General features: G+C 35.5%; 1 protein-coding gene across 4 annotated transcripts in view; it reads right to left on the bottom strand.

The window, feature by feature from the left end:
* Positions 1–25,570, bottom strand: part of ANKS1B (ankyrin repeat and sterile alpha motif domain containing 1B) — a 431,515-nt gene that overhangs the window by 281,603 nt on the left and 124,342 nt on the right. For all 4 annotated transcript variants that reach the window (XM_061988906.1, XM_061988958.1, XM_061988983.1 and 1 more), the window contains one exon: positions 22,704–22,869. In XM_061988906.1, the coding sequence (XP_061844890.1) occupies positions 22,704–22,869 (166 nt within the window). The remainder of the gene's footprint in view (positions 1–22,703; positions 22,870–25,570) is intronic.

Genomic DNA, 25,570 nt, shown 5'->3' with positions numbered 1-25,570 from the left:
CACTGTCATATATGATGCAATTGTGGAAAAGAAAGATGCTTTTTGTTCTTAGTGTTCAGCTTTATCTATTCTCTAGTTTAATATTGCTGAAACTTCATAGAAACATACACTTATTTTCTTCATTAAAATGCTTAACTCTGAATGTACACTAATCTCACGTCTCATACAAAAGATATTATATAAGAATGATCTCTAAAGGTCACTTCCAACCCCTGCCATTCTATGATTCTATGATCATAACCAATTCTTTTGTAGGAAGAAAAGTTGGTATGCTATCACAGACATTGTAAGTACTCAGTGATCCATTCACAAAGCAGTTTTTTGATACAAAAAGAATTTATTAATAAAATGAACACTATATTATGGAACGTGTTACATACGTCTGTCTAATAGAACCGATTTTTAGAACCAAAATTTTGGGCCTAAAGCTAAGCTTCTATATTCATATGCCACAAACTAAATTGCTTTCCAATGAAATGGCATTAATTTGCGCTCAATATCTTGAGCAATTCAGAAAGTTAGATTGTCAGACTTCCACATTGAGATCCCTTGAAATACAGCTACATTTTGGTGAGCATGTTAGTCTCTTTAAGTAACAAAAGCCAGTTAAAACAGTATTAATTAGAATTTAGAATATATCCTATATTTATATATATTATACTGAAGAACTATCAGGTCAGAAGAACAAGCCCTAAACTTCACTGATATACTAAGATACGTTTTAGCTTTAAACAAAATCTAGACAGCCAGCTCAGACACTTCTACTCAGATGAAGTTTCAATTGCTAAAGCATGGTTAACTGATGCCATCTCGTTGGTCCAAGGAAACTCAAGGCATCTGCTAGAGTCTTGCAGAAATGGTGGTATTTCACTGCCCAAGCATCAGCTTGGGACATCCGAAAGCATTTCAAAGGTAAATAGATATCTATGTATATACAACTGAATCAAGGTCTTAAAATTATGAGGAATAAATCCCTTAATCTCTCAAAACCTATATCTATTGTCTCCTAAGGATATTTGCAAATAAGACACATTGTTTGTTTCTACTATCTTTAAAAAAAAATGTTGTAAGCCTTTTCCCTGAAATTTACAGGGCTACAGGAAGTCAAAAAAAAGAAGAGAGTGCAAGAAATCCCATCCATATGGTGACAGCTCTACACTTTTAAAGAAATTCAGATTTGCATCTGGAGAGAGCAAAATGAAAATTAATATTGTCTTAGTATACTGTAAGTGCAAACTGTGGTGTTATTTTACTGCTATCATCAACTAAGATGTCAGATAAAAGTATAAAAATGTTAACTGTTTGAAACTATAAAAAAAATAATGCGCCGGGAACTTTGCCTTTTACTGTGCTGAGTGACATGAGTAATCACTTTGTGGATATCTTCATATGGTACACTGCATAGAGAAAAATGTCTTTATGGATAGTAATAGACTGTATCACCACAGTTCAACAAGTATTTCAGCAAAATTTTCATCACTCTATTGATGTACGGTGGATACAAACTGCTCACTGGAACTTTTCTAATAGGTATTTTTTCACGTAACGTATTAAAAGGAAATGCATATATATATAATGCCACAATATTAACTGTCAGGCAGATACCGAGTATACCAACCGGAACACTTCCTACTGCATCTCAGCAAGCAAAATATCAAAAGTCAAAAGTCAGCTCATGCTCCAGAAATATACTTGTAATTAGATTTCACCTCAGCAGTAAATCTGCAGAATGGAACTCACGGTTAATCTATAGTTTTCTGCTCTGATTACAGAAATTTGCTATCATCTTTTAAAAAATCTACTGTTATGTCTGTATTAGCTGTTACATCAGTTATTTCTATGATTTAGTGTATTGGCAATGGATCAGCAGATCAAAGCAGTTGGTCTTTATGACACTCCTTTTGGAGTATATGTGAATAACAATTTTTAGGACTCTAGAGCAGTTTATTTATTCTACCAAACACTCCCACTATACATGTACCTCAGAGCTTCTAGAAGGAAACCATAACTTCTGGTGCCCACCTGAAATGGAGCTGCAGATCAAAAAGGAGTCTGGTTTACATACTTCAGAATCAGCCTGTGACTGAAGCCATAAATAATGAATGGGAACTACAATTTATTTCAAACTCACACCCAGTGCTCTGAACGAAAATCCAAATATGTACTGCATTATTACCATATTCCGGTTGTTTGTTGAGTCACATACATACTATAGCCTCAGATTTTAAATTTCCTATAAGAACAGATGAATTGTATATTTAAGTGTAGAGATATGGACCAATAATAATCCAGAATTAGATTATATGCTACATATGTACTAGTATGTAGAAATGTATGTATACTAAATTCTAAACCCTCTGAAAATATGTTACTAAACACAAATAAAAGAGCACAAAGCCTAACCATTGTGACCTTGAGAGCTTTATACTATAACCTCAGAGCCTGGACAGATTCGTACTATGCAAATCCAGGAGAAAGAAGGGTGGTAAATTAATGTGCATATATATATACACATGCATAAATATATAGAGATACACCAGAACATCTATCTATCTATCTATATATATATATTTACAGGCACTCTAATACTAGTTAGTAACTTCATTATATTCCTTAAGCTTTACTTGGTGTGGAAGTTCAGTCCCCAGTGATTGAAATAACATCCATCTCTACACAGAGGTGATGGCCACCAGAAGGGATACTTTCACTGACAGGCCTAGAAATGAACGGATTAATGTAAATCTCATCATAAGTAGTACCATAAGGACTAGATTTTAGTGCTCTTCAATAATGGGGGAATGGTCATCTAGTCCTTAAAGAAGTTTCATAAGTGCAATGAAGAAGACTTGACACTTATAACTGCACTGGAGTGAGATAAGCCAGTATTTTCTGATTCCAAGGACAATCAGATATGCAAGTTTTATCAGGGATATGCTGACATCCTCATGCTGAAGAGAAGACCAAGAATGGGAATCTTTCCTTCTGTTGCTGAGCTTTATTTAAAAGTTAAAGAGAGACTGAGACTCACATGCAGAATCATCTGAATCGTATTTCTTATGGTAAAGAGAATTTGGGCTTGGTGATTTTCCTGAAGCTTACAGAGGGCTTCTTAAAACACTTGGTATGGAGACAGCAGTATTTAGGCTCAGTTCATTCACATGGGCCAATCTAGGCTGCTGGATTCCACTAGCAGTAAATTTACAAGGCAGGAGCACAAGTCAATAAATAGGAAGAAACTAATAAAAGCCTCAAACTGAAAATAGCAGGTCACAAAATAACAGGAATTTCCCAGATTTGATACAGAGCTATGAAGTAGAAGATTATTTGGATAGCATGTGTGAAGTCTCCTGTAAGTGGTGGGCCCACTGCAAAGATTCACAGCAAATGCATATGGTATATTAAGCCACAATGCATTTCAAATGAAAATACAGGAAAAAAATCAGGAAATCTACTGATTTGTCAGGCACATAACAAAACATTCATGTTCTAAAGCAGTCCAAATTGAGGGACTAGATAATTTTTCGTAGTATAGAATTCAGCTTTAAAATTGTTCTAACTTGACTAAATCTCCAAAGTAAATCTTCTCTCCTACATGACTGCTCAACATGGCATAAAACTAGGAGCTACAGATAAGGACAACCTTGTATTTCAAAATTTCAAGGAATTAACATTACCAGAGACATTTCAAAAGAGCAGATGGAGTACTGAATAACAGAATCAGCAGGTAGCTACACAGGATGCATAGAGAGAATGGTTGGACTAAACTGTTTGAATTTATTCTTTTGAATTTGTTTTGTTTCCCACACACTTAAACCTGAACAACCATTGTTCTGAGTAGGATTGTAAATATATATCTGCAACTGTCTTGTTGAAAAGCACTTGAAGCTATAACTGGCCCAATCTTGGATGTGGCAGCTATTTCAGCATTTTGTTTGGAATTAATTACCAGTGAAGTGCATTCCAGTGGCAGCAGGGGGTCTGCTTAGTTGTTTTTGCATCATCCACTAGAGTTGGGTATGGCTATTATCAACTTTTTATTTTCTCTAATCATCCACCTGCATAAACAGACTTTGGAACTGCTTCAAGCTTGCATAACCCTTGTAATACCAAGCAACTGTCTGGAAAAACATCTCTCATTAAGTACTAATGAGACATGATGGGTGATTTCCACCATTTCCTGACTAACCTTTTGAGACTGCCTCTGCAAGCTGTTAATGTCTAATTGAGCATTCAAAAACAATGCTAGACAGTTGCCATATACAGGTTTTTTTTCTTGAAAAATTCATTTTTTGTTGGCTTTTCCATGTTTAAAAGGCTTGTAGTGAGATTACTCCATTTTCCTGTGACAGGTATTTCATAAATGTTTACATTTGCCTTGTCTCAGCATGTAGTCATCATGTTTCTGGAAGTTCAATGAAAAGCACAGGGTATAGTTACAGGTGACAAAATATTTTTGGTTATTTCAGTCATCCACTAAAAATTGTAATGCCTAGTAGTCTTCCAAAAAAAAAAAAAAAACCAAAAAAAGCCAAACATCAAAGAAATCTCACCCAAAAATCTTCCTCCAAAAAAAGAATGATTCATATTTCAAGATATCTGTGATAATTTTAAAATGTCATTCATCAGTGAGATGCTACTGAATGCTATCAACTGCATGCCTTAGTATCTTACAAGGTTACTCCTATAATCCAAAGATCACAATCAAACTGTGGTGTGCAGAAAACGTATTCTACTACTGCAAATGCAACAGACGATTAGCGAATTAGGCTACATTTCCAAATTATCTTAGAATATAAACTCCAAAGGGTGATGAGAATAAGTGCTCTCAAATAATTTAAATAATACTGTTGATAACTATACTCCGAGGGGATCAAGCTCAGTTAATAAATGATTTAAGCAGTCTTGAAGATAAACCTTCCAATATCCATCTTTAGTTGCAATAAAATGCAATTTATGGAGAAAACTATATTTTCATGAGCTTCGGTTCTTCTGAAGTATCAATTAGTTAATAAAGCTCTTTATTAGAACATGGAAGTAAAAAAGCTAATATTTTAAAGCCAGAGACACTACAAATGATGTTTTAAAATGTTTCAATATTCAGTTATTCTTAAATTATCTAAATTTTTCAACAGCTTCAGAGACCTGAACTCTCACTCTGAAAATTTACATTTTTTATTTAATATATATTTAAATGGAAAAAAAGTATTTTGTTCCAAATTTGAAATGTATGGTTTATGCAGAATAACAGTATACTAATTTAGCATAAAAAACTTGTCGAGCAGATACTGTGCACCACTAATACAATCAGAATGCAGGGAACCTTGAAAGTCCTTGCTGTTCATTTTGAAAGCAATATGGAAATATCTGTAGCAGAGTGGAACAACTATCTAGTCCAATATGTTGCCCTGATAATGTTGAAATGATTTGACAAAGATAAAGGAAATACTGTGGATAATTTCTGAATAACACAATTCAGTTTCCAATCATTATCAGCTAATTTGTGGCAGTACAGCTTTGGAGGTTTTAGTAACTAAAAAAATCCAAATGTTTGATTGTATTTCTTATTTCCCAAATAATCTTTTTTTAATTAACACATCGAAAAAAAAAATGCCATATATTACTTTGAAATATTTTTATTTAAACATACCATTTTCTTCTGAGAAATACTCAAATACTACTCTTTTTCCTGATATTCCTCCATTGATTTATTTTCTATCTGTTGCAATTTTGATGAAATTATAACAATATTCATGCATTATTAAGCTCACCTTCAGACTGTCAAAACAGTATTTACATAACTTCTGCTGTGACTGTTTAGACTTTTCTATACACTTCAGCATATTTAACTTCGTTACTGTCAGTGTGCAGTTCACCTCAGTGACTTTCTCGTCTTGTTTTGGTTTAAATTTCTCTAAGATCCATAAGGTAGCCTTGCAGGTTTAATAAAATTCTATGTAGTAAGTGCTCCCAGTAATGCAAGCTATTACATTTCTTACAGAAACCATAGGTATGGAGTTTAGATATGCCCTTAGAATTTTTGACAGCTGCAGTTAATTATATAAAGGAACAAAAAAGATGCCACAAAACTTTATATACATTGAAGAGGTATGCTATTTGCATTTGTTATTGATAGCAAATTACTAAAACACCATTTCTAGACCAAGCAGCTTTGGCCTGTTTTTTTGACACAGAGTCAAATCAGTATATTCAGACAAAAATGAATATTCCAACACAGTGGGGCAGAAGTGAAGTAACTGATCCCATCCAACCACTAATACCAATAGAGGGATCATAATTAAGTGAAAGTATGCATCTTTTTGCCAAGTTTTATGGATAAAAAATGGCATAAAACTATTAAACATTCCTTAACTTCAAGTCTGAAACTACAGTAAATAATTACAATTAAATTAGACTACAATACATGTAAGCATTAAGACAAACAAAAGGCAGGATTCACACAATTCCTGTCACTGTCAGAACTCCTAACCACAATATTCTATTGCAAATGCCATTATTCCATTAGAATGTGACTAACAAATTCACTGCACATTGTGTTTATCAGGCTGATATCTAACAGTTGGACAAGTAATTTATAAAACTCATTGCTTTTTTGTTTGTAATGTCTTCACAAGGCGTTTAACACTTTTGTTGTATTTATCAATGGCATGTCCTTCTGAAGTGAATACGGGTTGGATAAGAAAAGCTCTAAAAGACAACTTACATGACTGATCAGGAAAAAAAGTATATTTTTGCAGATTTTACTTACACGTTATTCACAGAAAATTTTGATATTTTTTCATCGTAATGTAAGACAGATGTTAAAATAATGGAAATGCTCTTGGAGAAAAAAATCAATTTAAATCCCAGTGCTACTGGTAAGAAAGGAGTTTTGTGTTATATTATTTAAGTACATGGACTGAACAGCTGGAGCTAGACTGCATAGAATATTTTTACTAACAGCTGTTTTTAATATCCTTATTCAGAACAGATACCACTACTTACAATAATATACAAAGAATAATACACTCTGCCCTAGAGAAAAAAAAGTATGGAATGACCCTCCTGAAGGCTTTTCTTGGTTCTTGAAAAAAATAAAGCAACTCAGTGTGAAAAAAACAGTTTCATATGGGTATTTAAGGGCATATCAGAAAAAACCCAAAAGTACTAGTTGATAACCTACTGTAGTAAAGAAATTATTCTGTCATTAGCTAATAGTAAAGACATGCTGCATCTAAGCATTTGTGGATTGGCCATACAAATTCATTCCCATTTTATTTTGATATACAGCAAAGTCCTACATCTCATGAACACTTCAATTTTCCTTTTGAGGTGGAATAAAAATGAAAATATTAAAAAAAAAAAAACCCAAAATTAAAATCTCTGTAAAGTAACAGAAGGAAACTTTTTGGCAGCAAGCTACATACTGCCATCAGGACCAGCAGATGCAGAAAGGGAGATAGAAGCAGCGAAAATGGAAGTAAATTACTGGGTTTTATTTAACTTAAAATAGAGCATGAGGGATTTTTTTTTTTTTTTTTTTACAGAATGCAACACTGATTACCTACACTAGGAATCAATGTTTTTCTTTTTTTTAATCATCTCTGACTCTAAATAAAACAAATAAATCTGTTCATTATGGACAAAAATGGATTATTTTAGTAATTGCTTAATATTTTCACAAATATTTTGATTTTTAACAAAACGTAGCAAGCTATGCCAAGATTTCTCCTTTCCAAATGTACTAAAGTTAGAAGAAAAAAAAAATTACTAAAAAAATGTCATAAAAGATATCATATTCTCATGAGTCTGGTAGAACACTATTAAAGGTATTTAAATGTTAAATACAGTAACTAATTTTTTACAAAATTACCACAATTGAGTTGCTATTTATTGGAGAAGTAAAAACAGTAGAAATAGGTTATGATTTTTCAGTCCTAAAACATAGTATTTGAGATCTGATCGGGGTCAATGCTGAAACAAAATTATTAGTATGCATTTTCATTTGATTGTATCTAAAATCATAGCCCAACTTTGATGCAATCAGTTACGAAATAAAGACTATCCGTCACAAGGATGAGGAAAACTTTTTTAGTTTGTTTGGCAGTGAGCAGATGAGGTGCATTATTGCTGTGCTAGGTTTACTAGAACTGTAGAAAAGATAGCAAAGTTACTAATTGCATTCAGATCAAAGCCAGTGACTCTTCACTACAATATTTAAAAAAGCACAGTAACTGTGGCAGTAGATGATCCCTCAGAGAAGAAATGATAGAAAGCAGGTAGAGATGAGCATGCAAACTTATGATCCAAAGACCTCAGTATCTGTCTGTTAGAGACACCAAATCAATGTGTGAATGCAATGTAGAGCTGGTTGTGACTCTTTTGACAAATTATTTCCACCATATAAAAATGGATTAATCCAAATCGATTTTCCTGGGGAAATGTATCATCTTCCTTATGAGGAAAGGCTGCGGGAACTGGGGCTGTTTAGAAAAGAGAAGACAGAGGGGGGATCTCATTAATATTTACAAATATCTAAATGGTGGGTGTCAAGAGGCTGGGGCATCCCTTTTTTTTCTATGGTATCTAGCAACAAGACAAGGGGTAATGGGATGAAGCTGGAAGACAAAAAATTCCACTTAAACATAAGAAAAAACTATTTTACTGTTCAAGTGAGGGAGCCCTGGCACAGGCTGCCCAGGGAGGTTGTGGAGTCTCCTTCCTTGGAGGTCTTGAAGACCCACCTGGACGCATTCCTGTATGACCTGATCTAGGTGAACTTGCTTCTGCAGGGGGGTTGGACTAGATGATTTCTAAAGGTCCCTTCAAACCCCTACTATTCTTTTATTTTAGGATTTTTTTATCAGAACTAATTCTAAGAGCAGGATGAAAATCCTGGATTATGTCTTCAGGAAAGGCTATCAGGAAAGAAAGACAAAACTGAAGGACAGGTATCCAACAAAGTTGATCTTTTGATCATGCAGCTGCTGGAGCTTAACCTTATTCAGACAGAGTGAGATGGGGAATCAGTTCATACTTCTTGATCTAACAAGGAGCTAGGATACAGGCAGTGCAAGAAACATGGGTCTAGCACTGAATAGCATCATCATGATCTGTGATGATATTAGTCACTCACATTATAGCCTGGTTCTTAGGGTTCACAGCTTGATCACTCACATTCCAGGTAAGTGCCTTGATACAGGACACAGAAATAGAAGAGAATGCCTGAGTTATCGAATCTAATACCAAAATTGAAGGTAATCAGACTGTAATAACTTTGCTATGATGCAGCCATAAATTTTACATCTATTCACCATCTACAACAAATCACAAAACAGTCCTTAATAAACTGTATTAAACTTGCAACCTCTAATGAAAACTATTCCAAAAAGCTATGTAAGGAGTAGGAGATTAATTTTACAACTTTCATAAGAATGTCTAGATGATCTTAATATATGTACATTGCAGTGTCTAATGTTTAATCAGAGTTAAGCAGATTTATCATCTGAAATCAAGACACTAAACAAGGGGGGGAAATTCATCTTCCATAAAAGACAGCTGAGTTCTTTACGTGATTGAAGACATCTATATTGCGTTTCCAATGTTGCTGGAAACCAATTTAGCTTTTTATAATATTTGAACTTTATTTCATTATAGACATAAGTGAAGCACTAACTCTTGAGCATTAGATCTCTCAAATACTAGAGTTCATTTTCATCTTAACACAAATGTAGGATGATATGTAAAGTCTAGAGTATAACAGAATAAAAAGAAATTAGGACAACCAGTTCCCTCTAACTTCAAATACAAAGTATTTATAGAAAATTCAGTTTAAGGTTTGTAGAAAATTCACAGGTGCACCAAGAGACGTATAATGTTAGCTAAATGCCTTCTGAAGATCTCCATGCAAGCTTCTATTCTTCTAGAGTATATCAGATACTTGCAAAATGTAAAGAAATTAACAGTAAGATGAAGTTCTACTAGTACTGCAAACATCAACAATTTAATGGAGGTTATAGCAATTTATCTACCAAATTATTGCCACTTATAAAAGATACTATCACTTACATCTACTCAATTATAAAACAATCTCAGCAGCATTTTGAAGTGTAGGGTTACTTACTAGAATAGGTTATGTTGTATGCAGTATACGTATATTTCACCCCTGACTCAAAAGTACTTGCAAAAGATACTGCTACTAGAAGTCATTTAGAAACAAAACCTCAAATTCCACTAAGTAATATTTGCATATAGGCTTTAAAACACAAAACATCTCAAAATAATTATGTTGCTTTGAATCATTGTCTTGATTGGAAAAAGGATTTCTGTCTGACAGCGTGCAGCCAAGTGTATAATGAGATCATTCTAGATGGTAATCACACCAGGATGGATGCAACTGAGTGTTGGTCAGAATGCATGCACTTTGATGAGTACTCATTTGCAAAAATTGCCCAAAACTCTCATGAAAGCTAATTTTTTTCAACTGTACTTTAATGAATAATAATAAAAAGTAATGAATCATCATAAAATGTTCACCATATGTTACACAGCAGTCTTTTTCCTCTCACTTTGTTGAGAAAATTTAAGATAGTCCTTTGGAAAGTGGAATTACTTTAACAACATAAACGTATTTACTGGAACATACTGGATGGGTGGAGACCTGAAAGTATTTTCATAATGAACTGGTCACGTGGTATCAGTCATTCCCATGTGCTTTAACTTCAGAAACGACGGAGTATTTTTGAGAATAGAATTTCATTGTTAAAGATGTTCTCAGAGATGTTATCCAGAGAAGCATATGATAGGGAGCAATTGTCTTAATTATATACTAAAAACCTCTCAGGGGGATGATAAGGTTGTAAAGGAAAGTACGTTAGAGCTGCAATGTGTAAGAATTGACGTGTGCAACCTCAATTCAGCCTTCTGTGTGTATGTATTCTGAAGAAGTCTTTAATTGTGATTATAATTTCATTTCTCCACAAGAGCTCTGCTGCATCAAGGACATAAAGTAGTGAGGAAAATGGACAGTGGAACAAATAAAATTATGGCATATTAGTCCAGAAACGTGCAAGGAGAAATAATATTACAAAACAATAGAGATGTGAAATATTTTTCCAAAATATCAAACAGAAAGTCATACGAAAATATGCTCATGTGAAAACATGCAAAGGGAATGTTAAATGAGAGTTAGCGAAGCTAGACATTGTCAATCAACAAATCTAATTTGTATCCAAAGGTTTAGAACGATCTGGCAAGTACTTATCTGAACAAATGGTGCTGTCTCTTACTAGCACTTGGAATATTGGTAAGATTTGAGAAGACTAAAAGGAAGCTAATGGAGTAACCTTAGTAGCTACAGGCTTTCAGCCTGACAGAAGGAATAATGGAATAGATGTTATGTATCAATGTTAATCATAAATGAAAGATTGCAAATGCAAATTAACATAGCTTCAAAGAGACTGTATCTTATTAGTTAACCTGGTTTTTTAGCTGAAATGTTGTTTAACACAGGTAAATAAAGTGGATTTATCATTCACTTTCATAATAGATTTGGATTAGTATTATATTTGGCCTATTAGAATTTATTAAAGTGGCCTATGTTTGAAACAGAGCACTTAAAAAAGTTAATAATGAATGGTTCTAGATGTGTGTGCATGAGAAGGTACTCTGTGTATATATCACCCAGTCACTCTTTCCAGACTGCCCAAATAAAATAAAAAAATAAGTTTAACCCTTCTTTATCCTACAAATACCACTGGGGGTAGAAGGTCAAAAAGCCTTCATAAACCTCATTTCAAATCAAAACATCCTTGTGTTATTAATGCTGTTTTCAGCACAAATCCAAAACACAGCCCTGCAGCAGCTACTAGGAAGAAAATTATCTCTAGCCCAACCAAAATCAGGACAAATAGCAAAACATGCCCTAATATCAGTGTTACAAACATATGCTAGCCTCTAAAATTCAGCTTACTTAAAGGCCTACTGGTCAAAATCGTTAGGTTAGCAACAGCTGCCAAGTAAACTAAAAAACAAAATAGTAATCAACATAGGACCAGAAATATAAGTGGACTATGCTCTTCTAATAGATATAATACTAAAAAAGCTAATATAAAGTAGCACAATTGTACTACAAGAACTATGATAAAGATATCAGAAATACAGTGATGGATATGCAAATGTCATTATGATAAAATGGAACTCCCAAGCTGATAATATTTTGGAGATTTGTACTTAAAGAAAACAAAAGAAAAAAAAAGACAAGAAATACTTAAAAAAGCAAATAAATGATAAATTTGTAATTTATATTAAAGGAAAAAAATTATCAGCAAATATTCTCCAGGTATAATTTTCATAAATCATTTATTTTACATTTTTGAAGAGTGCTTAAAGTAAATACTAGCTGTACTGAAGAAAAAAACAACAAAATGCATAATAGAAGAGCTATTGTATATTTTATTCCTCCATCAGCATTCCCTTAACCTTTATTAAAATGCCATGTGAAATTAAAAACTCAAAACTGCAAACATATGCTAGTGCATTAGTTAAAATTTCCTCTGATAAGAAGTGGGCACTGTATACTGTGGTAGTAGAAATGACAAACATAAAGTGTGTCATCCCTGAAACTCAGTTAGGAGAAGGTTAGTTTAGTTTCCAGTACACTGTTTTCTGGCAAAGATTTATATCTTCAAGCACTGAAAATGGAGTCATATGTAGAGAAATAAGACAAAATAACTTGAACATACTGTGATACAGAGTAAAAACCTTTGGGAGATCTCTATACACACTTCTACCACCTTTTGGAGTTTTCTATTCACCATATCAAGGCAGTACATAAAGACACACACGAGAGCATGCGTAACAGATTTTCAGAGTTATTCCAAGGGTGCCCAGAATTGCTTCTTGAATAGCTGCTGGAACCTTTTAGGCTTAGCCAAAGGTTAGGGTTAGGGTTCCTTTGTCTTTACTTCAGTTGGCCATGAAAACCCTGAGGTTACAAATGAGAAGCTTAATCACTAGCACAAAAATCAGTGGTTCTGAAACAGGCTTCAGAGTAAAAGACACAAATCCCAGCTATTTTTAAGATATATATATATATATCTTGAAAGATTTATTAGAAGAACTACAGAAAGTCTGTAAAGTAACTGTTGTATCTTTAAAGGGTGTATTCTTTTCATGCCAGGGCACTATGAGCCATTCTTCTCAGGGCTTATGAATCAATTTCCATGCTAAAGGTAAAGGGGGATTAGACTGTAAAAAACACATTGAAAATTGGGAAACATTACTTAAAAATTTCTCTAAGGCCAAAAATTACTTATAAGATAAACTACCAGCTGCTTAAGAAAGACTTCAGCTATTAGGTTGTTATGGAAACACAAGCCCCTTTTGTCAGTTATCTATTGTAACAAACCAAAAAAGGGCTTACATTATGATACATATCTATGCTTTGTGCTCCTTATTGACAAACTCTGAGTGGTTCTTCACTTCTCATTCAGTATATAGATTAATTATTCTCTTTGAAAATACTGTCTCCTTGAGTAACAGATGGAAGAATAAGGGACACTGACTATCAATTCATACATCATGTCAGGTCTTGAGGCACTAATAAGCTTCAATGGTACAGACCAGTCTTTTGAGGTTCTCTGTTTACATTTGCCTTTCTGGAGATATCATTTCAGCTCAGTCTCAAGTCTTTGGTTCCTGCCTGAGCAACGCTGAAGGAGTGCCTTATGCTTATGTCTGTGCCTGTATCCTGTGCAACCAGATCCTAGACTCATGGGCTGACTTCCCAGCTTGAGCTTGTCATGATGAATCTTTCTGGTCAACATTAGATCTGATCTTGACCTCCATGTGGACTTTATCATCAGCACAAACTTGCTTGATGATCTGGGCTCTTGGCTGAACCTGATAATCATCTCCAGGTCTGCCCTGGTCATAGGGGGCAAGATAGATCCCTGACTAGTGAGGCCCTTGGCTTGTCAGCCATAGTACTCCTGTTTGCCTTCACAAACCTGAAGAAGCAGCTGGTCCTTGCTGCTCCCTGACACATCAGGCCTAGGACTTCGTACTTCAGAAATTTGGCACTCAGAGAAGTTAGGTAAGTAATGGTTTTGAACATGCACCACAATTACAATAGCTTTCATGGACAGTCAGTTGCTTCAGAAACACTGGTGTCAAATTAGGCTACATTTCATAGACTAGCTATTTTCAAATGTTATATATTGCAGTTACTTTGCTTGATATGAGATTCCTTCCTTTATTATGTTCTCTCTACATAGCTAAGATGATCTTCCTTGATCATTGAAAACATTTAATCTTGAGGAGTTAGACTGTAGGTCATGTGTTTAAGTGCACTATATCCTGCACTATATCCTACACTTTAAAAAGTGTACTTAAATGAAATACATCTCTACTAGCAGTCCTTCTCTTTGAAGCAATTTGGCCAAGTGGACTTCAGAAAGGTTAGTACACAATCCTTCAGATCAATTATAGTTCCAAGTGATGAAGCATGGGTGACTAAGCTAGCCTCTTGAATTTCCATTAGCCTCTTGAATTTCCATTAGCCTCTTGAATTCCATTCATCCAGGCAATTCTGTATATATTTGGCAGTATGATGGTTCCTTCTTGCGGCCACTTTGAAGTGGTTTGCTTATAGCTAGAAAAAAACTGCACAAAAATAGCTGAAAAATAACTGTACAAAAGCAAACATTAAACAAGAAGACATTAATTAATTAATTTTCATTACACAAGATACATTTTTCATCTTAATCTCAATCTGGAGAACTGAAATGTCTCAATATCCAGGATATGTGCTGTGAAGAGTTGTTACTGAAGTCAATCAAAAACTGATGATCTGACAGATAACACTTTATTTAGCAAGCCAAGTATTTAATGATTTTGGAACCTACACAGAAGATGTATATTTTGGGGTTTTTTAAATGTTATTACAGCTAGGCTATTTTTTAATTCAGGGGTTTAGAAGAAATGTCTCCTAGGTATCTGTATGAGACTGCAGACACAGTGCACCATAGACACAAGAATGCAAGCAGGTTCATTTTAAACGTAACAACAGAGGGATGCCAAGGTGAGAAAGTAAAAAAAACCCCAACACTAATCTTGCAGTAGATAGGTCATCCTGGTGACAGTTTAATATATTGTAATAATTGACAAGCATTTTTTGTTAGATTTCCTGCTGTGATTATGAAGCTATAAGGAAAAGGTATCATTAATTACAGATTTATCCTCTGGCATGGTCTTCCATAGAGGTTACTGGAGTTTAAGCACAAATTAAGTAATTTTCTAAATAATAAAAACATCACTGCTGAAATCAGCAAGATTTCTCCTAAAGTATATTTAGCTGGGTAGATGACCAGGACAGCTGGTAAGATATATCTTTCTTTACGTTTCAACTCCTTGCCTTGTGTTTGCCTACTACAGGCTAGTGGCAACACATGACAGATCTAAGGACATTTTTACCCCTTGACAGAATTCATATCTTATATCTAACTGAGCAGAGTAGTTTTATCAGAGCTATCTTTAAAATTGCTGACTTGGGAACTGCTGACAATGCAGTAGCTGAGAGCTCAGAAAAAGTGAAGTCCATAAGTATTTACCTTATTTCTCAGCTGGATTTTGCAGCCCACACTGAGTTCTGCATTGCTACCTCTGAGCTGTTTCCAGAATTGAAGATGGCTTACTATGGTCTCCTTGACCTGTAGCCAAGTAAAGTACATAAGTGGAAAAACAGGTCCTTGAACTAGAACTCCCTTATCCAAGGATGATTTTCATGCAGTTTATGTACAGCAATGTCTCTTCCTGTTACAGAAATGCTGTATTAAAACCTTCATTAATCACAGAATCTCAGAATCTAAAGGGTTGGAAGGGACCTCAAAAGATTATTTAGTCCAATCCCTCTGTCAGAGAAGGACTACTTAGAGTAGATCACACAGCAACTCATCCAGGTGGGTTTTGAATGTCTCCAGAGAAGGAGACTCAACAACTCATCTGGGCAGCCTGTTTCAGTTTGTACCCATTGCCCCTTGTCCTATCATTGGGCATCACCGAGAAGAGCCTGGCTCCATCCTCCTGACACCTGCCCTTTATGTATTTGTAAACATTAATAAGATCACTCCTCAATCTCCTCTACTTCAGGCTGAAGAGTCCCAGCTCCCTCAGCCTTTCATTATAAGAGAGATGCTCCACTCAATTAACTTTGTGGCCCTGTGCTGAACTCTCTCCAGCAGCTCCCTGTCCTTCTTGAACTGAGGGAGCCAGGACTGGACACAATATTCCAGATGCAGTCTCACAAGGGCAGAGCAGAGGGGGAGGGGAACCTCTCAACGACTACCTACACCCCTTCTAATACACCCCAGGATGCCATTGGCCTTCTTGGGCACAAGGGCACATTACTGGCTCGTGGGCATCCTGCTGTCCACCAAGAACCCCAGGTCACTTTCCCCTACACTAATCTCTAACAGTTCATTCCCCAACCTGTACTGGTACATGGGATTATTTCCCAGATGCAAGACTCTACACTTGTCCTTGTTGAATTTCATTAGATTTCTCCCCAGCCGACCCTCCAGTCTGTCCAGGTCTTGTTGAATGGCAGCACAGCCTTCTGGTGTGTCAGCCACTCCCCTCAGTTTAGTCTCATCAGCAAACTTGCTGACAGTGCCCTCTGTTTCCTCTTCAAGTTCATGAATGAATTTATTGAACAGTATTGATCCTAGCACTGACCCCTGAGAGACTCTGCTAGACACAGGCCTCCATCTAGACTCTGCCCCATTGGTCACCACTCCCATCCAACAGGATGCTGTTGGAGACAGTGTCAAATACTTTACTGAAATCAAGATAAACCGCATCCACTTCATTACTACCATCCATCCACCTGGTTACTTCTTCATGAAAGGCTATCAGGTTGGTCAAACATGAATTCCCTTTGGTAAAACCATGTTGACTGATCCTAATGACCCTCATGCACTTTAAATGCTTGGAGACAGCACCAAGGATAAGTTGTTCCATCACCTTCCCAGGGATGGAGGTGAGGCTGACTGGTCTGTAGTTACCCAGCTCCTCCTTCTTACCCTTTTTGAAGACTGGAGTGACATTTGCTTTCCTCCAGTCCTTGGGCACCTCTCCTGTTCTCCACGACTTACTAATCTACACAGACAGATAAACTTTTCCAAAGGAGGATTTTTTTTTTCATCAAGTTATTCATAAAACATATTCCTCTTTATTTCCTCATGATACTCAATGAGATCTAAAAATATATTAAGTAGTACTGGCCATAATTCACTATTAAAAATTTATCATGTAGCCTGCCACCTGGTTTCACTTCCAGTGAGTTTCTGCAGTAGAAATACAGAGATAGATTGAAAGAGATATGAACTCTCTATTGAGTATGGACACACATTTAACTCCAATGAAAAAAAAAATCTTAACATTTCTTCTCTAATGTAGCTCAGATTTCATTAAATATTTCTGTTAAATAAAGTGTATGCCATTAAGAGTATGGTACAAAATGTCTAAGCTACCAAGGACGTAAGTTTGTAAGGGACTTCAACAGCACAGGCCCAAATGCAGCATGGTGCTGCACTCAAACTTCTGATACCAGTATTCTAGACACCAGATAACTGATCAAAAATAAACTAGCTTCATGAAGATACTTAACAGTGCCTACTTTAGCATTGGAGTTATTCAGTACCTTGAGCTTTAGGCATTTATGGAAAGTTTACACCTTTTCCAAGATAATTTGTTGCTATAGTTCACAAGATTTATTACATCATTAAGATCAAAAGGGCATAACTAATGAATGCCTTATGAATTAATAAAATTTTATGGTTATTTTTTAAGGTGAAATATGTTATGTGATTTCTTTTTTTATAACAGAAAGGCATGAGGATATTGTCTCTGGAACAGAAAGATTGGTAAAATTGAATAAAATAATTTATTAAATCAATTTTATGAGACTGATTTATGACATTTTAAATCTAAATTCATTTTTTCTTTGAAGAAAAATTGTCTCAATAAGTGCAGTATTTCAGAATATTCCTATCAAGTCTTAACTCTTGGTTTAAAAGCAGAGATACTGAGACAGAGCTGCTTACACACTCTGCCAACCTTGTCCTATCAATCTACCATAGAAAAAAGAACAGCTTCGCTCAGACATAAATGCAGTCTTTTTTTCTCTTAGATCAGTCCTAATTAGAAGCAATTGTTTTAACTACCACTATAAACCAATAACGTAACTGCTCTTCTTCTTATATGAAACTAATTTCTTGCAAACAGATGTAAAACTCACAGAACACAGAATTTCAGAAGTGGAAGTAACAAACTTTATGACCACTTTTATTTTCTTTCTGTTCAGTTTTTCTCCCTTTTATCTACCAATCCTTTACCATTTGATGCATGGTCTTCTCATCCTCTGCTGTTCCCCTACTAGTTCAAGACTAATATTCAGGAACTAAAAATAATATGCAGAACTATAGAGCAGTCTGGTTTATTTCCCCAGTAGATCAGAGAACGGTTACTGGCAAGGTTGATTATTCACAGCCTCTTAGGACTTTACTGGCAGGGCAGATCATAGTTAACAACATGCAGCTCTATGGCTTGAAAACACCATCAAGGATGACCTTTCCCCTCAATAAAAGAAAGAAAAATTTTCAAAAACTGAATGCAGTCAATCTCACTTCTTCTGCCAAGAGGTAGTAATGCCCCAGACAGAGGGGAAAGTTGATCAGAGTGTCCTACCACCTAGGGAAAGGAGATGGACAGCTGCAATTTTATATTCCAAGTGCTGTCTCATGCTTTGAAATGAACACTACACATGATATAGTACATCAATTTGAAACAGTATTCTCAAAGCCAACATGTCTCAGTGATAAACAGGAAAATTCAGGAAAAAAATTGGCATGCAAGTTAAATGATCTCAGTAATCATACATAACATTTGGTCAATAAATCTGTATGAACTGAAGTGGAAGGCTGACATTCACATACAATTATGCCTAGTGTTAAGCACCTTATAACTGTGAGTGACACGGTTGATTGCATTTGGGCCATTTGTAGTATAAGATAACAGCCAACACGATTACAGATATGGCTTACAAGCCAGGCCAGAGCTAGTACATTTATAGCTTAAAATAAAATTGGGGTTTGGAATTTGCTTATCTATAAAGCCAAATGTTCTTCCCAATAAAATGTCAAGGAAAAGATACACGTGATATTGACCTTGTTAATCTGATAAAGATGATGGGTATCCCCAAGAATGTCCTACAGTTTCTTGGGTTATTCTCTGAGCCTTTGATACACATGATATTGAACCATGCACAAAACATATTTCCAGATTAAGACCTAAAAATGCCCCTTATAGAATCTGTTTTTCATACTGACCTTAATTGACTTACTATGCTTAAGAAAAATGCCTATGTTCATCAGACAGCACCTTTCCAAAGCCTAATATATTGACTAGCACAAAGTCTATGATTTTTTTAATACTAATTACAATGGAAAGCTTTGTAGTTGAGCCAATTACAATTGTAACAAACTCAGTCAATTTATGAGATAACAGTATATCAATCTTCCTGTTGCAATATGTATGTTTACGGTGATTAATAAAGTAGAAGCCTGAAAAACAAAGACAACCTGTAAAAGACAGCAAAGACAACAAAATGACAATGTGTAATATTGTCCTGCACAATCTGCTAATTTTTTAGATTATCAGAACCAAAACCCACATCAACAAAGTAAACTTTCAGTTAAAGTAATCATGCTGATGTTCAAGTCAGATTCTGGGCCACTCTGTGCAACAATGCTCTAAAGATGCTATCTTATTTTTTGCCACTTCATAAATCACTGCTTACAGTGCAGGTTTCCTCAAGTCTTTTTTAGCACAAATTTTTTGGAAGTGGGAATCTAGTCCCACCTCCCTGCGGAAGCAGGTTCACTTAGATCAGGTCACATAGGAACATGTCCAGGCGAGTCTTGAAGATCTCCAAGGAAGGAGACTCCACAAACCCTCTGGGCAGCCTGTGCCACTGCTCTGTCACTCTTGCAGTGAAATAGTTTTTTCCTATATTTAAGTGGAATTTTTTGTGTTCCAGCTTCATCCCATTAACCTTTGTCCTGTTGCTAGCTACTACAGAAAAAAGGGATGTCCCAACCTCCTGACACCCACTCTTTAGATATTTATAAATGTTAAGAAGATCTTCACTCAGTCTCCTCTTCCCCAGACTAAACAGCTCCAGTTATCGTAGCCTTTTCTTGTATGAAAGATGTTCCAGACCCCTGACCGTCTTGGTGGCCCTGCACTGGACTCTCTCCAGAACTTCCCTGTCCCTCTTGAGCTGAGGAGCCCAGAACTGGACATAGGACTCCAGATAAGACCTCACCAGGGCAGAGTAGAACCTCCCTTGACCTGCTGGCCACACTCTTCTTGATGCATCCCAGGATGTCATTGGCCTTCTTGGCCATGAGGGCACATTGCTGGCTCATATTTAGTTTATTATTAATCAGGACTGCCAGGTCTCTCTCTGCAGAGCTGCTCTCCAGCAGTTCGACCCCCAGCCTGTACTGGTGCATGGGGTTGTTCCTTCCCAGATGCAGGACTCTGCACTTGTCCTTGTTGAACCTCATGATGTTCCTCTCTGCCCAACTCTTAAGCCAGTCGAGATCCCACTGAATGGCAGCACAGCCTTCTGGGGAATCAGCCAGTCCTCCCAGTTTGGTGTCATCAGCAAACTTGCTGAGGGTACACTCTGTCCCCTCATCCAGGTTTTTGACGAAAACGTTGAACAAGACTGGCCCCAGAACCAATCTCTGTGGAACTCCACTGGCCACAGGCCTCCAACTCGATTCTGTGCCATTGATCAGCGCCCTCTGGGCTCTGTCATTCAGACAGCTCTCGATCCACCTCACTGTCCACTCATCCAAGCCACACTGCCTGAGCTTTCTGATGAGGATGTTGTGGGAGACAGTGTCAAAAGCCTTGCTGAAGTCAAGGTAGATGACATGCACTGCTCTCCCCTCATCTAGCCAGCTGGTTATGGACTCATAGAGGACTATCACGTTGGTCAAACAGGATTTCCCCTTGGTGAAGCCATTGTGCCTTGCCCTGATAACCATCTTATCCTTCATATGTTCAGTGATAACATTCAGGATGAGTTGTTCCATCACTCTTCCAGGGAAAAGAGTAATGGAACACCTCACCTTGCAGACTCCAAAGCTGTATATTGATATCCAGCCCCTATATACTATGCCTGATATAGCTCTGGCACTCTTCCAATTCTAGTTTAGTTATGAAATCAAGAAGGTACTTCCCTTTACATAGACTAGAGAGGTAACATGATGTTAGTTGACAATAATCTGTCATTCTTACATATTTCCCAAATCACGATTCATAATCAAGATAGCACAGGTTGAAAAGTCAATTGCCAATTTCAGTTACGTCTGTGTTGCTGAGAACTATCATTTCTCAAAACAGACTCTCAGTGAAATTACTTACAGTGAAATGATCTTCTGAAATTCCTGTACCAGGTGGTGACTAATGAAGAGTTCAAATAAGAGTAATGGAAGAGAGCATATAATTTTTTGAAAACATAAGCAGAGTCCTTACCGATAATGTCGTTGATCTGACTCAGTATAATTCTATTGCTTTTAAACTATTGTAATTTATTGCTTTTCAAGTCTGTACAATACAAACAGCCGTTTTCCAAACTGTCATTTACTATTTCTATCAATTCTCATTCACTGAGTCATTTTCAAAAAGAGAGCTTCTTTTATGTAACATGAAAATACAGAGTATTTTAAATTTTGAATTAGTTGTGCAATGTTGTCACTATGTTGACAATCGTGAAAAACTTCTCTACACAGGAATGCAGATAAGCAGGCACTTCTTTATTATGCAGCACTGGGAAACAAGGGGGATAGCTCCTTCCTTGTTAATTACCACTTTCAATATTTTTACACACTTCAAACAAAGAACTATATTTGCCAACAAAAGCATGCATAAAATGTCCATCTCTTAATTTGCCCTTTATCTTGATTGGTTCCTAACTATGATAAAATTTCCAAGATCATACTGATTGGTTAAAAAAAGATATCAGTCTCTTTGTTTTAGTAACAGCTAAGGTAACCTAACAAATACATACACCAGGATCTTGTCTGAACAGGTCCCAGGGTCTTGTCTTAACAGGTCCTTATCTGGTGTGGTATGTAATTCTTGCAGTTTGATCCTTATGTGATTCAAATGAATACTTACTTAATCAATAGGTAATTGAGCTATTTGGAAGTGCTTAGCTAATTGATTAAACTATTACCAAGTGATTAACAAGTGCTTAACTAGTTATTGTGATGTTAAGTTTTTAACTAAAATAATCCTGTATCTGTAACAACTAAGCACTTCATTAAAAACAGAAACAGGTTGGTAAATAGATTACTGCAAAAGGCTGGATAAAGAAGTTTGAGTTCTAATTTGCCTTTTGGAATTGCAAATTTATCTAGGAATTTTTTTAAATCTTTACTTTGTTTTCCCTTCTAGAGCGTTTTGCTGTTAATCTTTATTCTGATATTAAGGTCTTATGGTAACTAACAGAAGACTATAATCATGCTATGATAAGTAAACAGAGTACTGTATTCTTAAAAATACAGTATAACATTCTATAACATTACATTTATATCAAATACTTTATAAAAGATTACTTGGTTATTTACCTGGTCTTGAAGAAGGAACTCTTGCTATCTCCAGGGAACAGGGTTTTTTGGTCACTGCTATGTCTATTGAATCACAAAGATTGCTGTCATTTTCGGAAGAAACTGCATCCAGGGGTACAGATGATATTGCTTCCAATGCATAACCTCTCTTCTTTGAATAAGATTCCTGAAATGCAAAAATTCAAATAGGTAAGAGAGATATTTCTCAGAAGACACAGGAAAAGAACTAGGTTCAACAATTCTGGCTAGCATGGTTTAAAATTCAGTTTTTCGCTTAAAATCTAAATTGTTACAGACTGGAAGAATTATTTGCATGCCAGGAGATAACATTCCTTGTTTCTTTAAATTGTTGTGTAATAGAATTCCTGTTTAGCTACAGAAATATCTTTAATTATCAAACTGTATGTTTAACAAAAGCTATAACTAGTCTTGCCACATCTGTTTTGCTAGTTTCTAATTCAGGAGATATCTTTTACTCATTTTTTTAAAAATTGTATTTCATGAAAGTGACTGTTACATTAACCACTGCAATCACTTTATCTCTAGGGATGGTTTTACGATGTGTTTATATTATACATAAGAAAATCCAAGATATGCCATCTACATTTTCATGGCAGAACCCCAAGTTGTGAATGAAGATGAATTACTGCTCTGTATTTAAGTGGACAGCAATAACGGTGATAATAGTGCAAAGTCCCGTAACAGTGATACATATAGTGATTTCCTATCATTATCAAATGTTCAGGAAGAAAAAAAGGGAATTACTCAGAAGTTCTGCTGGCACACAAACTGGCCAGTTGAACAGATTGTCTCTGCTTTAGAATATGAAGAAATACAGTTTCACCAGAGTTTCTTTATTTGTGATTTATTTTTTTTTAATACTGGGAGGAAGTAATTGCATGGGCAAAGATATTTCCACATCTTTATTACTTTGCACACGTGGATGTCTGGGAAAGTCTAGCATAATACATAAATAAAATATGATGCAATAAAATGCAGAGGGTCAGAAAGCAGTCTGACAGTTGGATATCATCACAGCACTACTCAGAATATTGTTGAATAAAGTGATGACTAGAACAGGATGTGGAATAACAATTTCTTCAACAAGAACTCATATTACCAAAGTTCACTATAGCTGTATATAACAGTCCTATTTTTCAGATAAGTTATTTATACTGCTAGCAGATCATTACACTACCAAACTTTGGAGTTTTTCCTGCCCATTGTGTTGTGACCTGATTTTTATGAAAGTTCGTAATCTCACAATAATTCAAAGCCTCTCAAAAGATAGGGTTGAGATGGCAGCAACAGGAGTTGCACTTCAAAATTCTACCTGAAGACTTAAGTAGAAATGAATTTTAAATCCTAGGTTAAACCACCACCAAATAAAAAACTTGAACATAAATACTGTAAAGAGTTAACAGGGGAAAAAAAAAAACCCATACAAACTAAACAGAACACTAACAAGAATTGGTAATAAGAAATTAGTATGTACTAGCAAACAATACAAGATTAGTGGTCAGTGTTCAAAAAACATGCTTAAAAGAGAAATATGATTGTGTTTCCACCTCTTTTACCCATTTCTGCTTATGTCTAGTCAGGGTAAGAACTCTCTGAATTTGTGTAGCAACTAGTTTTAACTAGCAGATTTTAAAGACTTAATAAGGAATTAGAGAAGTTTGTAAACACCTACAAATACAACTTTTAAAACTTAATCTATCTCGTTGCTTAAATGAAGTTAAGAGAATATTATTCCTGTAGCCTACATCTGATTAAAAAAAGAAAAAAGCCACTTTTTCTTCTAAATCCTGCAAATGACACTTGAATAAAATGAAGCACAGATATTATGAAGGGTACAACAAAAATCAAGAAGTTTACAAATACAGTTTTATTACTGGAGTAAATATGCATTATTTTAAACCTTAATTTTAAATTTACGAAACTTTAGAAACATTGTATTTTATAAATAACAGTACTGTAAACTCTTTATTATATTCCTGCCTTTTTATCACAATAAATATGGAAAGTATTTCTTTCTAGACTGCCTGAAGTGCAACTGTAGGACAAGAGGATGATTCCTTCCTACCATGATGAAAAAGTATTTCTACCCTATCCACTCAAGTCTGCTGTAAAAAGAGTAAGGTAAAAAAAATATACCAAAGTAATAGGTTTAATCCTTGTACACGCAGGTTTTCTGTAAGTCAGAATGCCAAAACCCTAGTAAAAGTAAATCTGAGTAGAGAAGATCACAAAGAAATATTGCAGCTTTAAAATCATCTCCAAACACCAAAGTGAAGCCCTGCTCAGATCCTGAATTCAGCTACGTTAAAAAAAAAATGTTAAAATTCAATATATAAAACCTAAGAATAGATGTAGGATCATATTTTATGTCACCCAATATTCTGCCTACAAAGGCAGGCAACTGTGTTGGCCCACAGAACAGTCAGACTAGAACAAGACCAGGACAAGCATATAGTAGCACTACTAATCCTTTGGGGATCTTAGTAATAAAAATATATTTACTGTTTTGCATGTCCACCAATCAAACCTTCTAAAATTGCCTTCTCAAGTTGCCTTTAGAGAACATGTCAAGTTTTACAGTTTGCATGCACCTCATTTTGGTTTTAGGTATCTGAACAAGTTTGACATCCTCAGTTCTTGTACTTCAGAAGGCAACGAATTGTTGCTCTTTACATATCCTCTGCTTGTGATTTAACAGATCTCTATCACACTTCCCTTGTGTTCTACTTTATGAAATGAGAAATTTTAGTCAGCTGCTCAAGGGTTTTGACCATTTGTATCACTCATCACCCTCTGTCTTCAGTGATGTGACAGGTTAGATTTTCACATGGCATGTAAGTTAAGGG

Source organism: Colius striatus, chromosome 1 (genome assembly GCF_028858725.1).
Source record: "Colius striatus isolate bColStr4 chromosome 1, bColStr4.1.hap1, whole genome shotgun sequence".
NCBI classification, from domain to species: domain Eukaryota; kingdom Metazoa; phylum Chordata; class Aves; order Coliiformes; family Coliidae; genus Colius; species Colius striatus.
The sequence above is the reverse complement of the archived record's forward strand: the minus strand, read 5'-3'. Positions and strand labels throughout refer to the sequence as shown.